Genomic DNA, 17,503 nt, shown 5'->3' with positions numbered 1-17,503 from the left:
GAGAGTAGAGAGTAGAGAGATTAGAAGATATTTTTGTGAGTGAAAGAAATGAAAGATTAGGGGTATTTATAGTTAAAAAAAAAGGATGAAAATGTAGTTTTAAGAAGTTTGGGGTATTAAAAAAAGTTTGGGGGGTAGGGAGGTGTAAATGGGGGGTTATGGGGTGAAAGAGCCGTTGGTGGGGCCCAGAAGCCGTTGCCCAACGGCTCTCAACGGCTATAAATTTTGAAATTTCAGATTAAAAAAAAAAAAAAAAAAAACTGGCCGAACCGGACCGGATCGGGACGGAACCGGGACGAACCGGTAAATCCCGGTTTCCGTCCCGTTACCCCTCCCGGACCGGTACAATACCGGATCTAACCGGTACTATCCGAAATCGAGACGGAACCGGTAACGGACCGGAACGAATCAAAACCGGTACCGACACCTCCCGGTTCTGTTGCCAGCCTTAATTAGCACTATATCAGAAACCGCAAGTGCAAACAGGGCACTCTGGTTTTCAAATGCAGTGTCATCCTAAACACGAAATAAAGTCTGAATGAAAACAATTGTACTATGCTGAGTTATACCACTCCAGGATCAAGGATACGCAGGAAGCATTCAATGTGCATATTGCATATAACAAACCCAATAACAAGACCACTCAATTCAAATTCAAACAACCAACAAGATTCATTAAATCGTAATTGGAATTACAAAGGAATTTAAGAACTAACTAGAAATGGAAGAACACAAGTATAAGAAAGGGATGAGAAGAAGAACCCATAGAAAGGGGATGAGAGGACTTAGATATTTTCTCAACAATTTTCCTTGCCCTTCTTCTAACTTCTGGTCCTTTTAACAAAGTGTAAATGGGCTTGGATCCCAAATAATCCTTTGTGAAAGCCTGGCCCGATTGTGTTTACTCGACCCAATATCTATTTGTGTGATATCCTTGTTGGTATCCCTATTGGGCTGGGGCTGATTCATAACAATACTCTCATCCTCAATAAGAACCTTGTCCTCAAGGTTCAAGTCAAGAAATCGTACCAACAAAAGCGTTGGTAATCGAGGTGTAGTTACAGTGACTTCAAGATGCATGAAGTGCATTTGATGACAAGCACCAACAAGTTTCTTGTGAGCAAAATCATCAGCAAGTTCCTTGATAAAAAAATTCAAGAGCTTCATACCAATTTTTTGTTTATTGTGGCAATATAGTTCACTTCCAGTTGGTCATGGCTGTGATGAGAAAAAAAAAAACTTGTAGTGTCTCTAAATGTCCCATAGACCACAATATACTTGGAATGAACATCATAAATAAGGCTGCAATGATAACATTGTTGGCATGATTAAGTTCCACAACAACTTCATAATTTGCATGATACTCACTCACACACTCCAACTTAACATGGGGAGAATACAAGACAGAGGCAAACTAAATTGTAGTCCCTCTCCGACATAATGGCAAACCTTCACCAAATTTTGGAACATAGTTAAAGCAACATACTTCCCCTCTCTCAGCCCATAATTTCCCAGCCATAACATATTGTTCTGCCTAGGCACATTATCCGTAAGCATCTACCCTGAAAACCATTTGTCTAAGTGGACAATTCTAGTTGAACTTCCCACAAAGTAAACCAATGAGCGAAAAGAATTATAATGAAGAAACTCCCGGTTATCCTTCAAAGGAACAAATTTAAGGTTTGACGCAACTTGTTCCATGTCAAGATCAATTCTAATGTTATGTCGCCAAACTGATGGTTGGTCGAAGTTGGCCACCAAAATGTCATGGTTTACATAAAAAAAATTCATCGATGACTAGTTCATATGCGATTGAAGGACATGTGAATGCAATGTAGTTATACATAACACAACCCATTAGACAAGTAGCAATGCACACACCATGTTTGTCCGGGATCCCACACTCTACTCATAGAGTTTGAATCTGCATTAAAGAAAAACTTGCCAGTACAGCCCAACAATAATAATTCCTCTATGTTTTCTGTAAAATCAGTTAGAGCCAAGAACTCTAAACATATTCCGGGGTCCCCTACACAAATATCTATTGCAATTACCGGAACGGTTATAAGAAAGATATCAGCAGCAGGAACCAATGAAAATTGACTCAAAATATTGTGAGTACTAAATTCACAAGTAAATTTTCCATGTTCCACAATAAACATCAATTCATCCAAAGACATGTTACTTTGTGCAATGCTATTCTCCAATTCAGCAAGATATATGTTGTCAAAGGTCTCAAATTCAATTTTTGATTTTTTTGAGCCATGATCCAGAAAAGTAGTAGTGACATACCTCTTGGACATATCTTTTGGAGAACAATCATCGAATAGTTGTGCTTCATTGTGTTTAGGGCCTGGTGATTCTTCATCAAGAATAACATACCTCTTTGACATATCTTTTGGGGAACCTTCATCGAGCAGTTGGACTTCACTGTGTTTAGGATCTGATGCTTGTTCATCAAGCATTTTGAATGGAGTATCGGGTTGCACCTCTGCGACTATCATGGGACAGCAACTAGGAAAACATTCGTCGAACACCCTAGGTGACTGAATATCGTCCAAATCAGCTACGAAACTAGAGGGGGAAAAAGTTTCCTGTATGTCTTTGGTGAAAACTCTGGTAGACATTTCGTCGAACATATTGTCCACATGACTTGAATGTTCAACGATAGACGTGCCAAATAACTCTAGATGACTTTTAACATTATCAACACAGCTTGAGTTTTCTTCGGCCAAAGAAATCTCTCTGCTAAGGACTGTAGCAGTACTAATCCCGGCATCTTCTACTAGAACCTGCTTAGACGTAACTGAATATTTGTTCTCGATCTTCTGAAGTAAAGCTAGAAGATTGGAAATTTGAGCAACCACAGGAGACTTTGCATACGTTCGTTTCGAAAAACGCAGGGCTAACTTCTCCTTGAAATGGTTCTAATCAAAAAATTGTTTGTTGCGAAACATCCAACGGAACCACTCCAGGGCCTCACCATCGAGATATAAGGAAGGAAGAGGCAGCCAGTGTTCTTCGGAGAAGCCCAGAAAATTGAAGTATCGTTCTGCCCTAGAAATCCAGTCCTCTGGATCAGTGTTGCCATTAAATCGATCTAAAACGACAACTGCCATTAGAGTACGTCGATGAAAGCACCAATGTAACAAACCCAATAACAAGACCATTCAATTCAAATTCAAACAACCAACAAGTCTATTTCATTAAATCGTAATTGGAATTACAAAGGAATTTAAGAACTAACTAGAAATGGAAGAACACAAGTACAAGAAAGGGATGAGAAGAAGAACCCATAGAAAGGGGATGAGAGGACTTAGATATTTTCTCAACAATTTTCCTTGCCCTTCTTCTAACTTCTGGTCCTTTTTAACAAAGTGTAAATGGGCTTGGATCCCAAATAATCCTTTGTGAAAGCCTGGCCCGATTGTGTTTACTCGGCCCAATATCTATCTGTGTGATATCCTTGTTGGTATCCCTATTGGGTTGGGGCTAATTCATAACACTGCATAGGTAGCTGGAGTGAAGACAGATAACCAATCGCAGCATTATAATTAATCTTAACATAACTTATCTTCAAAATAAACAGACCCTATAAAGAGTGTTTCAATTTATGCTCATGTCTTAAGCAAGATACACTATACCAGTAAAACAAAAAAACAACTAAAGAAAACCTATCCAGACTAGGACAAGAAATCAAGATAATTTGAAATAAGTTACTTAAAAGGCAAAATCTTTAACCTTTACAAATGAAACCCAATGGCCAGAGAGAAACAAAATTAGCGAAGCCGTGAGAAAAAACAGTAAACTGAACAAACTATAAAATCACATTTGGTTTATAATCATAGGAGCAATAAAAAAAACTAGTCGCTCCGTTCATCTTTACTTGTTCGTTATATTAAAAATAGTCAACAATATTTATCCAATATAAAAAATCAAGAGATAATTTATCTTTTTTGTTTATTCTATTCTTGTTACTAAGCACTATTCAATATTAGCTAATATGTTCCCAAGGAATCAAATTTAATATATTCAAAAGGTAATATAGTAGGAAAAATTCTTTTGGCCAGAATGGTAAAATAACATATTTCACATTATTTTATTTTACCTTTTTGAACATTTTTACCTTTTAACTAAATATATCTTTTAATTAAAAAATAAAAAAAAGATCAATTTATATTAAAATAAAAAAGATATTATAGACTTTTTAATTTTCTGGCCATTTAGCATTACCCAATATAGTAATATTATATTTATTCTGTATTTCTTAAGGTATGTGTCAAATCAATAGTAGATAACTATTAATGGACAGAGAAATAGAAATTAAGGGGATGAATTTATTTATTTTATTAAATTAGTGATATTGAAGAAGTAGAGTGTGAATTTTAGTGATGTATAACTGCAAGAATTATTAGAAAGATAAAGGGGAAATACCCATATGAGAAAGTTCAAAGCTCGATCAATGTTGTGTTATTGTGTCGTTGAAAAATTGTAATTTTGCAACTAAAAACAAAAGGGAATATAATTCTAAACAAATTGGGATTATTAGTTAAATTAAAAATCACTATAATGAAAAAGTATAAAAAATATTCATAAAAAGAGTAAAAATAAACAAAAATGTTCTTAATTAATAATATGTTCTAAAAATATTTCTATCAGATGTAATTTGTCTAAAAATACTCTTATAGTTACTTAGTGGATGAGAAATGTCTTTTTTTTTCCAAATAAATATATAAACTTTCTTTTTAAGCACAATATTTTTCCAAATAAATATATTATTGATTAAAGTAATTTTCAAAAACAATCAAAACTAAATTCAATAAAAGCAATTTTTATTTGAAATAGAATGTGCTTAAAAGAAGAATAACATATTTATTAAGAAAGATGTGTTTGTGAATCATTAAGTAACAATATATTCATTTTTGGATTAAGTTATTAGTGATAGAGATATTTTTAAATCAAATTATTAATGAATGATATTTTTATCTAGTTTTACTTAATTTATGAATAACAATAAAATTAATTAGGACCACTCTTTTACCACTTGACGTAGGTAATGGTTAAATAATTAGGACCACTCATAATTTAGATCAAAATTATTAACTAATGATGTAAACAAATTTTATGAATTATTTTCTTTTTTCCATTTTATGCTTGTAACGCAAAAAATCAAATATTGGGACAACTTTATTATCATTGCTTGACGTAGACGTTTGGTTCAAAAAATTTGGTGTTTCAATTTATTTGAAATCAATTTTGTTTAATATCAAAAACAAGCTTTAGTGTTTAGCCATATATTTTTTTTATATCAAATACGAACATTTAAAATTTGTAAAATTGGAGATTGAAGATTTAGTTGATTTGATTATATTATTTTTGTAAATAATATTCATTAAATGCAATAAATAAAATAAAAAATTATTTCACAAAAAAATAATTCCAAATTCTTCATTTCAAGTAGTTTCTCCAAACTTTGGACCAAATATTGACAAAGGGAAACAGCATTTGCTTGTTCTATATATATGGAACTTTGTCTCAAACTATCGACTCTTCAACCTTTTGGCTCCCTGCAGAAAAAACTGAAGATGGGTCGCGGATTATCCGGCCGGCTCACCGTCATCTGCCTCTCTATTCTCTTCTTTATCTCGTCGACGAACTCTTTCTATCTCCCCGGCGTTGCTCCTAGCGATTTTCAAACTGTACACTCAAAACTTCATCTATCATTTACTCTTTTTTTTGTTTGTTTTCTAGTTGGTTGATTGGATCATTTGGATCCAAATACTAATATGGTTAATCGTTTCTTTAGTAATTTAAGGTTATTTCAATTCTGGGTCTTCAGTAATTTCTGAAATTTCTCAATTTACAGAGTTTTTCTGACTGATTAATGATTGGATCTATGGTTTTATGAAGTGGGTTTCAGTTACCTGTTTGATCTAGTGTTTTGTTTAGTTTCTGTAAAATTGTTTGACTTGCTTGATGAGTGTGATCGTTTTTCGCTCTTTGTTGATAGACTGATTCTAACTTAGTCAACTGAGGTAAAATCAGTGGAGAAATTATATTATTTTGTTTGTGTTCCTAAAAGAATGGTGGGGTTTGGAATAGGAGGATCAAATGATTGGTTAATTCCCAAATAGTAACAGTACCAAACAAATTGGGATAGTGGGAGTATGCGTCAAAGCTCGAAAGCCTTTTTATTAAAGAGAATGAAATCGTGAAGATCTTCTTCTTATTTAACTGATTACTCCAAGTGTTGTTTTTCCAGTTTAGCTTGTATTACTTGAAGTTACCGGATATTTGTTGGGTTAAGCAAAATGTATTGGACTATGGGCTCGTTAGTCGTTACAACTTCCTGAGTTGTATCTTTCCATTTAAGACTTTGGACTAGTTGCTGGATGGAATCTGTTAGGAAAGAGAACAGTTGAAAAAATCTGTGTTTTGAGTGTTATGTTATGTTATATATGCTTATATCTGTTGCTTTTGATTGCTTCCCATTTATAAAAAAAGATTGTATTCCCTAGCAATTCCATGCATCCCACTGATTCCTTGTAGTGTAATTGACTCTAACGAAGCTTCCTTTTTCCATGTCCCTCTTTTTCTCTAACAGGGTGATCCACTTGATGTTAAAGTGAACAAGCTGTCATCTACTAAGACACAACTTCCCTATGACTATTACTACTTGAAGTTCTGCAAACCTACTAAAGTTTTGAATAGTGCGGAGAATTTGGGGGAGGTTCTTCGAGGAGACCGCATAGAGAATTCAGTTTATTCTGTAAGGATATATGCTCTTGTAGTCTGATGGTTATATGTAATGTTGCACTAGCTGAGTGTATCTTCTATTTATTCATCTGTTCACAGTTCCATATGAGACAAGATCAGTCATGCCAAGTGTTGTGTCGGCAAAAACTTGATGCTGAATCTGCAAAGAATTTCAAGGAAAAGATTGATGATGAATACAAAGTTAATATGTAAGAGTAATGTCTTTTCAGCATTGTTCTCTTTATATTTTGTTCATTCCTGCTATGCATGGTAGTTCTGTTCATGTTTTTGCATGAATATGAAAATTCAATATTCAATCACATGGTGTTGCAGGATTTTGGATAATCTTCCTGTTGCTGTTCCTAGACAAAGGCTGGATGGAAGTCAGTCAACTACATATGAACATGGTTTCCGTGTTGGGTTCAAGGGGAAATATGCTGGGGTTAGTGCTGTTTCTGACTTGTCAGATACTGATATCTTAATCCTTTCGGAATAATATAAATGTTTATGCATTTTACTTTCTTCTGCCAGAGCAAAGATGAGAGATATTTTATAAACAACCACTTAAGCTTTCTAGTCAAGTATCACAAGGATCCTGAAACTGATACTGCTCGTATTGTTGGGTTTGAAGTCATTCCAAACAGGTTTAGATGCTTAACACCTATAGATTGTGTTTTTGTTTTAATTCTTCTCACCCCAGGGGGTGGGGAACTGTAGATTTAGGCTATCTGTTTCTGATTATTTTTTCAACAGCATTAATCACGAATACAAGGATTGGAATGACAAGAACCCCCAAGTGTCAACGTGCAATGAGAATACAAAAAAATTGATACTAGGTAGTGCTTCTCCCCAGGAAGTGGATACAGATAAGGAGGTTGTATTCACATATGATGTTGCTTTCAAGGTATTCACTTATTGAATCCTTATCCTTCCTGCTTTAGACTTAAAGCTATTCGTCATCTATTGTTGTATCTTACTCGCTATTATCTATTTGTCTCCAGGAAAGCGATGTGAAGTGGGCTTCTCGTTGGGATTTATACCTTCTCATGAATGATGATCAGATTCATTGGTTTTCGATCATAAATTCTCTTATGATCGTTCTCTTCCTGTCTGGTATGGTTGCCATGATCATGATGAGAACTTTGTATAGAGATATTGCAAACTATAATCAATTGGAAACACAAGATGAAGCTCAAGAAGAAACGGGATGGAAGCTTGTTCATGGAGATGTTTTCCGTCCTCCAATCAATTCTGGATTACTGTGTGTTTATGTCGGTACTGGTGTACAAATACTTGCAATGACACTAGTCACAATGATCTTTGCTCTGCTAGGTTTCTTGTCACCTTCCAACCGTGGTGGACTAATGACTGCCATGGTTCTGTTATGGGTTTTCATGGGCTTATTGGCTGGGTATACTTCTGCACGTCTATACAAGATGTTCAAGGGAACAGAGTGGAAAAGGATTACCTTGAAAACTGCTTTCATGTTCCCTGGTATACTTTTTGCTATCTTCTTTGTATTGAATGCTCTCATCTGGGAAGAGCGGTCTTCTGGAGCAGTGCCATTTGGAACCATGTTTGCTCTTGTGTGCTTATGGTTTGGAATCTCGGTCCCCTTAGTGTTTGTTGGAAGCTACCTTGGATATAAAAAGCCAGCCATTGAAGACCCTGTTAAGACAAACAAAATCCCTAGGCAAATACCAGAGCAGGCATGGTACATGACACCGTCTTTTTCTGTACTTATTGGGGGTATTCTCCCATTTGGAGCTGTTTTCATTGAACTCTTCTTCATCCTGACCTCTATATGGCTGAACCAGTACTACTACATCTTTGGCTTCCTTTTCATTGTTTTCCTGATCTTGATAATCACATGTGCGGAGATATCCGTTGTTCTCTGTTACTTCCAGTTGTGCAGTGAAGATTATCATTGGTGGTGGAGAGCTTATCTGACTGCTGGATCCTCTGCTTTATACCTGTTTTTCTACTCTGTCTTCTACTTCTTCACCAAGTTGGAAATCACAAAGTTGGTTTCAGGAATCCTGTATTTCAGCTATATGTTGATTGCATCATATGCCTTCTTTGTAGTAACGGGGACAATTGGATTCTATGCTTCCTTCTGGTTTGTTAGGAAAATCTACTCATCTGTGAAGATTGACTGATCAAAAGGGAGCCTTGTTGATTTGTTATTATCATAGTGAAAATGATCTAGGTTGTGCCAAGACTCAGTAAAAGGTATAATTGCTTCTTGCTTCATCAGACAAGAACCAAAGAGAAGAAGTTCCCAGGCTACCGGTGACCAACCAGTTTCCTGGTACTAGCATAGGCTTAGTTGTATCTTGTCGTCATACTTCTCCTTAAACAGTTTCCCTGCAATCTTGATTGTACTTTCTAGCTATACAATTCTGTGGAACTTGATAAAATTTTGATCTTATTGAAATCTTATGATGTTGAATCTCGTACTAATTTGGAATATTTGGCTTAATTGCTTGTAGCCTTATCAATATAGAAGTCTCTTTATATATGAGCAGGTGGAATATATACCAAGAACTTCTACGAGAGATCAAATAAACAAATTTGAGGTAAGCATTGTGGAGTAATTATTTGTTATATATGAATTTTGTAATATTGGAAATATTTGGCAACTTTCTTTCTTTTTCTTCCCCTTTGCTTTTCATTCTTGAAATCTGTAGTAGACAGCAGTCTGCCCAAAAATTGATGTCTGTAGAATAAATGCCAGAAATTTGGGATAGGATTCAAACGTATGGGCAGGGTTGTTGACTCATAATGGCTAGGTGAGCAACAAAAAGGTTTAAGCAAGATGAGTGAATGTTGGGCTCCTAAAGTCCTACATATTCCAAGATGAGTGTTGTGAAGAAGTAAATGCTAAGATGGATTTACAGTCATACCAAACTAGAAATGACCATATTCGCTTGTGTGTGCAAGTAGCACACGTTGAGGAGAGGGTGCAAGTAGCACACATCGAGGATAAAATAAAAGGTCTACATGTTCTGTGATGACCTATAGATGCACCTGTGCGTAGGTGTGAAACTATGATAAGTGAAAATGTTAAAAAGGGGACAGACCTGTCATTTTTATGAGGAAAGGGGGGAAGGGAAAAAGAGAAGATTGTCTGTTACCACTTTGTCATCAGCAAACTATAGATGATTGGCTGCAGTCCAACTGCCAGAGAGCTCGATGTTATTGCAATGTCACAAGAACATTTCTATAAAGTACAAAGCAATGCATGATTGCATCTAATGTAGATATTACAATGTTGAAATTCCTCAAAGACTGAAGGCTTTTTAGATGCTACCACTAAAAGTATCTGCACACAGCACATGGCCTCATCAAGATTCATGTAGATGTACACTTCAACCAAGGCGAACACCAATGTTATTAGTACAGTAACTTACATAATATACAGAATCTTTTCCCCAGTTTCTTTTCCAATTGATGTGAGCTTTTACACAAAGGGGTGTGTTGCATATCTGTACAACTTCACCCGCGGTGAAGCCAAAGAATGATTGTGGTGATTCTTGGATTAGAAAAAGAATACTTAAAATATTGCTAGTGTATATAACAGTAACTAGCTAAAACCTTCCTTGTTTGCTTGTCCTCAGTGTCATCAACTGCAGAGAGCTTCAACTGAGAGTTTCTTCATAACACCTGGACATGGATCACCACCAAAAATTTCTGGTGTCACAGGTACTGAACACGACTCTTTCCCAATGCAATACTGCCAAAAATGGAAAACAAAAGAAAAATGCTATTAGTTCAATCAGAAAGAAAAAAAACATCCTTCAATAGGTTCTGTTTATATAAATGAGAGGAAATAGGTCAGAGTAACTCTTAACAGAACTTAGTGTGATTAGGTCCAAGAGTATAATGCAATAGAACATCAGTTTTGAAGGAGTATAAAAGAAACTGGCATATATACCAAGTTTAGTACCTTTTCAAAGGCATCGTATGAGTGGTGGGCACGACAGCTTCCTTCACTGAAGCTTCCACAGACCCCCACTGGTGTTCCAAAGCTTGCAAATTTGATTGAAGTGATCTTTTGACCAGGAGCACAACGGAGGTGCGCTTTAGGCCTGAGTGGCCTGTCAACTTCCCCAGATGCTTGCATCTTATAATTCACCAACTGTGGTTGCCATTCATTTATATCTGCACAGACACTTGCTAATTCTCTCTTGACCAAAGAGATTGCGTTGGGATCTCCTCCCCATTCCTCAAATACAACTAACAAGTTTCCAGTAGGATGCAGCCAAGAACGTGGCACGTGATACCTAAATCATGATTCTCAGTTAATAGTAGCTTCTTGTAATATCAGAAGAAAATTCCGCAAGGTTTGTCATTACTTACCATCTCTGTGAGGCCTCTCCGCAGTTACTTAAGCACTTGTTCTCATTAAAGTAGCCTGCATAGTTACAGGCACTACAAGTACCAGATGATTTATATCCAGGCCAGTAACGTCCAAGGCTTTGTCCATTTATCCACATTTGACCTTTGCCCATGGTATTCATATCTAAAGCCAAAGGCTCATTTCCAGCTGGAGCATTGAAAGTGGTCTGGAAACACACCAAAATGATTTAATGCTTGATATGAAAATCATTATGGTAAAGTAGATCACTTCACCATACAGCTTACTCTAATGCACACAACTTAAGATAACTAAATATTCATTAGTTATGCACCTTGAACCATGTGAGAGGCTGTCTTTGAGTCACCAAAGAGCCCTCAACCCACTCAACAGATGAGCTGCCACTGAGCGAATGAAGATTCAAGGCTTCTCCTTTTAGACCAACCTGATCAAGAAAGTTAAAATGTAAAATGAACTGGTAGTCAAAGCAACCAAATTTTCTGTTGAACGTTTTAAAAAACAAACCTTGTAAGACCATTTCTGCCAAGCTAAATCTCTTTTCCCCTCGTTAAGACCACTGAGTGAAACTGGTCCAAGAACACCAGTATTCCATGTCTCAAAATGTGGGCCAATATTCTGAGCTCAAGCACAAGTAGAACCAAACCAAGTGAATATGTGTATTCAAAGTACCAAAAGTGTGACTGTGAAAATAAGTTCTATGCGTGTGGATATACATATATGGACGACAATAGAGAAAGAGGGGGAAGGTGGGAGAGGACAAACCGGAAGACCAACAGCAATGCTTAGCAGAGAAATCTTGTTTACACCAGCTCTTAGATTTACTGCTTTATTGAAAGTAATTTTCTGGCTTTTTAAACTTCCATATACAGTTCCTGCAGAAAAAATAAAATTAACGGATCAAGACATATTTATTATCACATAAATTATTTAGTTGCTTGGGGGTTCCTGGTGACTCCAAATGGTTCTCACCTTTCGGATTATAGAAAAATTTCATTGCAAACAGATGTTTTTCAATTGACATAAACCAAACAGAAATGTAATAGTGTTTCATCTTTTTTGGTATTTCCTTAACAGATATTGTTTGAAGGTTCCGTGCAGAACTAAAGATGAAAATGTAAAGCTCATGAAAAACAAAAGATCATGTGATTCACCTGCTAATTGACCATTCACGAAAACATGCAAAGCAGGGCCAGCTGAAGAGACTCTAAGCCATGGCCATTGTCCGCTTCTCAAGAACCCTTCGCTTGGATCAATCTTGACACTGAAGATAGACATAAATGATCATGAACTTGTGTGAAAGCTAAAGTAATTGAATTGTTATTAATTTTCCTACTTTTGACGTGCGAAGCAGCAATCAGAAGTTACACAAGCACTTACTCGGTCATATACCACAAATAATCAGACACATCTCTTGTGGTATTTATCTGCTCCAGTAACCCAACAACCGTGAAAGTACTGTCTTCATAAGATGATGGCTCGTCATTGTATGACTGCCAAGAAAATCCTTTATCTGCTGGAGTCATCTTCATCAGAGCACTTTGAGCACCAACCTTCACATGGAATTAAGAGAGTCGTCAGTTGTAGTATGCGAATGAGGTAAGGCATTCTCTATTTTGTATGTCATTAATGTTTATTTAGACTTCGGTATGCAATTTCATTGCTATGCATCAAACAGCACAAATGCTTAATGGAGAAAGTCTCGTTCTCACCCTTGCAGTATTATAAACTGTGTTCTTGCAGTCAGGTAGAATGCTGATAGACCAAGGTGGCAAGTTATAATGCCTGTTCCCAAAAGTCACTGTAGCAAAAGAATGTTGGTTGTAGTTTGCAAGGAATGCAGCACACACCCCAGACTTTGACGAAAACACATGAGCCTGTGAAAGAAAGTGCAGATAATTTCACTTCAGATTTAGTCATTTATGTAGACTGTTCAGGAATTGCAACAAATCTTACTTCTTGAAAGTTTCCAAGGGATGTCACAGTTGGATCGCCAGATACTAAAGCTGGTTCACAAAGCTTTATTGCTCTATGCAGATCTTTCAGATGACCCCACTTAGGTTGCCGTAATAATCCTAAAGATCAAAAGGAAAACTTCACTTGAAAGTGTGGTATCATATTTGTTGCAGCACTAGACTCATCAAAGCAATCACATTAGATGGTATAATTAATATAAGCTAAGATATCCGGAAACCAGGAAGAGTTTCAAAGAAGCAGTAGATACTTTCGTCACCAGCTTTGCTTCAAATGTAACTACACCATCATATATCTCTTGGTTGGCTTTTCTATTAGATTAATAACAGGTGGTAACCTAAAAGCATTCAGGCTCAACTACAACAGGGAAAATTGTTACTCTAATCAAACAACACATTTAGTCGAAGAGTCCACTTTTCCATGGTTGTGAAATGATAGGGATGATTGTCATACAATGTTAAACAAAGCAGCATTATCAAAATGTTGGCAAAAAAGAAAAGAAAAGGACCAAACAAACAAAAAAAGAGTTGACTTAGATACAACAACAACAACATACTTGGTGTGATCTCATAACTGGGGTCTGGGGAGGGTAGAGTGTACCTGACCTTACCTCTACCTTGGGAGGTAGAGAGGTTGTTTCCGACAGACCCTCAGCTCAAGTAAAAGCAGTTCCATCGAAAATAATTCAAATATAAGCAATTTACAATTACATAACATAGGATTTGATGCTTATCATCCTTGCATGACTATATTTAGTCCCAAACTCAAATTTAAAGGAGAAGTGCATACCAAATTCATCAAGTGGTGCATCATAATCATAACTAGTAGCAATAAATGGGCCACCAGCAGTCCTACCAAAGTTTGTTCCTCCATGATACTGAGCCAACAAGAAAAAGAAACATCATAAAACAATGTTCTTTGATTCAAAAGTTATAATAGCTCTTGAAAATTAAAAATCACTCTATATACCATGTAGTAATTGATGAATGATCCCCCGTTCTGTATGAATTTAGCAACCCCAAATGCCAAGTCCTCAACAGGACGATAAGGAATTGGACCTCCAAATTCAGTGAACCTGCAAAAATTGTCAAATAAGAAAATTATTCCAGCATATACTGTTGCTTATGTAAAAAGTAAAAAACTGATCATTTATTTCTTCTTAAAGATGTATTTGCCAATTTACCAGGCAGTCCAAGCTTCAGTCCATATCTTGGGTTTATAAGCCTTATTTGGTGAGAAGTAGTCACAGTAGAAACCATTGCAAGTGTTGATCTAAACAAGGTAAAGAGATACATTATAGTAAGATGATAAAAGAAGAAATATTAGAAATAGTACTAATTACTTAACAAAAAGAATGACACTGTTAAAATTTTGAAGATCAAACAAATTTTCTTTGACCATGATCTTTTCAAGAATTTTCATTTTTTTTATTTAGTGATTTAGAGTACTTTCTTATAAACTTCCTAAAATAAATAAATTTATTTTGAAAAAAAAATAGATTTAAATATCCAAATTCAGATTAAAAAAATTACATGCATTTGCTCTGCCTCAACTTTGTTCAGTCATTGTAATCTGCTGCCTCCATAATTTCAATATTTTGTCTTACTTTACTCTTTTTAGTCCGTTTCAAAAGAATGTCTCTTTCTTTTATTTGGCAATTATTTAATTCTAACATTCCACATGACATGTTTAAAACCAGACAAACAAATTAAACCGGGGGTAATTAAATGCAGAACAAAAGTTATAGCTTTACTGTAAAAATAAGAAGACAAATTGGTAACAGAATTTACTCCCCAAGTATTTTTACAATGTAAATAAAATGGAAATCTGAGCAGACTGTTAGAAGAGGTGTGTGTTCATATTATATTAAAAGACAAACTAACATGGTCTCAAGTCGGTGATTCAAATAGTAACAAAATTCATTGAAATTTGATGAAACGACAAGAGAACAGATATGATTTTGTGAACTAAAAAAACACCCCATGTGCAGGAATTAATGTATTCACTCAATTCTTGATGTTGAATTTTTTTTATGGAAGATTTGAAAAAAGACAATAAGAAAGAGCAAAATAAATGAGTTGGTGATATAGGGGCAAAACTTACAACAGGATCTGGAGCATCATCTTGCTTGCACATGACCCAAGGTACACCAGTACCAAGATCCAAAGCCATTTTTGCTGCCCAGTCTGAGTAAGATTTACCTGGTTCACCCAGTCTCTTCTCAATTGGCCCATATTCATTCTCAATCTGTCAAATAAGTTATCAAGATTGAAACTTTCAGCAATTTACCTCACATTTTAAGCTTAGGGGACAAAAAAACATAGTTTTTGTCCTACAAACTGTACTAGAATTAGGAAAAATTGGAAACATTTAAGACACCTGGGATAGTATTATAGGGCCACCCTGTGATTCGTACAGCCGTTCCGCTTTCATCATATTAACAATCTTGGTAGTGAACTTTTGCATTGCAGACTTCATCAGCAAGAAAAGGATAACAAGCAAAATTAGAAGAAAAAAAAATGACAGTTAAAGTAATACCAGTTTAGAAGTAATGCCATAAAGATTCTTTCTTTTTCTTCTTTGTTTGTTATCTAACCTTGAAAGGTTCATTATCTGTTCTGAAACTGATGCCTGGAACATACTTCAACCAAACAGGAAAACCCCTAAAATTGAAACAGGTAAAACAAAGCAAGAATTTAACTTTATGCCAATATGAGTATCACATTTTTTTTAGCAGATAGGATAAGAAGTTTGAGCCATTACCCAAAATTCCATTCAGCACAAGCATAAGGTCCAACCCTGAGATGCACATAAAGACCTGCTTGATGCACTATCTTAATGAACTTCACTAGATCATACCTCTCTTCAAAGTAATACTGTAAAAGAAAAACATAAGCAATTGAATATTAGTAAATCATGAAAATTATCACTAAAGGTCTCAATTTTTCACTCACAATTGAAAAATCAGTAAATTTATGAAAATTATCACCAAAGGTCTCAACTTTAACTCACAACAACAACAAGACCATAGCCAGTGAAATTCCACAAGTGGGGTCTGGGAAGGAGGTAGAGATATTGTTCCCGATAGACCCTTGTCTCAACTTTTACTTACATTATATTGAATATCAGTAAATTTATGGAAATTATGAGCAAAGGTCTAAACTTTTACTCACTTTGCCTTGTTCAGGCTCATGCCCATTCCAGAAAACATAGGTCTGAATCACATCCACCCCTCCTTCTTTGGCCTTCTGAATAAGATCCGGCCACATCTATACAACACCAAAAACAAAAAATCAAGAAAACAACTTAGAAGAGAACTCATTTTGCCCAAAAGAACAGAACTTTAATGTTCAGAAAACCAGCACTGAAGTACATTTCACAATAACATACCTCAGGAGTGCTTCTTGGGTAGTGAATAGATCCAGAAACAAGAATTCTCCTTTGACCATTCACAATAATAGCATTACGGTCATATGACACAGAACACATTCCAGAAAAAACCCATGAACCCAATAATGCTAACAGCATCAACAACACATTCAACCTTACTAGCCTTGAAACCATTTTCTTTAGAATCAAGAACTCAGCTCCAAGTCTCAAGATTGTACCTTTACAAGATAAAAAAGAAAAAAGAAGGGATTTTTATCCCCACCCACCTTATCCCTTCTCTTTAATTCCCTGTTTGCAACTTTATTCTTCAACTAGCAAATGTGAAGACAGAAAGAAGAACATTAAGGAGCGGGAAGGGAAAACAGCTGTGTTTTTTAACCTGAAAATTTTGTTTTCTCTTTTATAAATTCCGTTACTTTTTTGTTGGACAGAAATGAGGACTCAACTCAGGACTTTTGCGGAAAAAAATGGTGCTTTTGCAGCTGCTTTTAAACACCTTAATTACTGTTCTATTTTTAAAAAGATTTTGTTTTTCTATATTTGAATTCGATTAAGTCTGAATCACGTACTACATAATTCATTTTTTTAATAGGATTTCTTTCATAACCAGGCTCGAACTCGTCTGATTAAGTATTTTTCCAAAGTTGGTGTAACAGAAATATTAAAATTGATTGGCATTGTGTCTAGGAGTTTTTACATATTAGCTAATTTAAAATTAAAATAATAGTTTAATTTTAAAAATCTAAGCAACTGAACGATTAGGTATTAATTTCAAAGTGGTACATGAATTATGGGTCCCATTTTTTGGCGTTTCCTACGCTTTTCATAAAGTTCATCCAACTGCAAAAATTAATTATAGATCTGAATTCTGATGTAAATGGAAAACAGAAAATCATAGAGTATTACTTTAATTAATCAACTGAAAGTTTCCTCAGCTTACAATTCTGGCAAATACTAATAAGTAAACGGGATTTGTTTTTTAATCTAAAAAAAATGTATCTTAGT

General features: G+C 35.4%; 2 protein-coding genes across 2 annotated transcripts; one reads left to right on the top strand and one right to left on the bottom strand.

Moving 5' to 3' along the window:
* The first annotated feature begins 5,491 nt into the window (after positions 1 to 5,491).
* Positions 5,492 to 9,219, top strand: LOC102585750 (transmembrane 9 superfamily member 7-like). The gene is made up of 7 exons (XM_006357313.2): positions 5,492 to 5,699; positions 6,605 to 6,769; positions 6,856 to 6,965; positions 7,090 to 7,198; positions 7,288 to 7,400; positions 7,510 to 7,660; positions 7,758 to 9,219. Exons 1-7 carry the CDS (start codon positions 5,523 to 5,525, stop codon positions 8,913 to 8,915), a joined length of 1,983 nt encoding a protein of 660 aa, XP_006357375.1. The 5' UTR covers positions 5,492 to 5,522; the 3' UTR covers positions 8,916 to 9,219.
* Positions 9,220 to 9,921: 702 nt separating this feature from the next.
* On the bottom strand, positions 9,922 to 16,963 carry LOC102586985 (beta-galactosidase-like). The gene is made up of 19 exons (XM_006357399.2): positions 16,499 to 16,963; positions 16,282 to 16,377; positions 15,872 to 15,984; positions 15,705 to 15,771; positions 15,488 to 15,580; positions 15,212 to 15,355; positions 14,292 to 14,380; positions 14,078 to 14,183; positions 13,898 to 13,985; positions 13,091 to 13,209; positions 12,847 to 13,011; positions 12,515 to 12,687; positions 12,289 to 12,398; positions 11,900 to 12,009; positions 11,642 to 11,752; positions 11,451 to 11,561; positions 11,119 to 11,324; positions 10,706 to 11,042; positions 9,922 to 10,492 (listed from the first exon to the last, which is right to left on the bottom strand). Exons 1-19 carry the CDS (start codon positions 16,670 to 16,672, stop codon positions 10,382 to 10,384), a joined length of 2,523 nt encoding a protein of 840 aa, XP_006357461.2. The 5' UTR covers positions 16,673 to 16,963; the 3' UTR covers positions 9,922 to 10,381.
* Positions 16,964 to 17,503: the final 540 nt, after the last annotated feature.

Source organism: Solanum tuberosum, unplaced genomic scaffold, assembly GCF_000226075.1.
Source record: "Solanum tuberosum cultivar DM 1-3 516 R44 unplaced genomic scaffold, SolTub_3.0 scf00246, whole genome shotgun sequence".
Taxonomy (NCBI): Eukaryota; Viridiplantae; Streptophyta; class Magnoliopsida; order Solanales; family Solanaceae; genus Solanum; species Solanum tuberosum.
The sequence above is the reverse complement of the archived record's forward strand: the minus strand, read 5'-3'. Positions and strand labels throughout refer to the sequence as shown.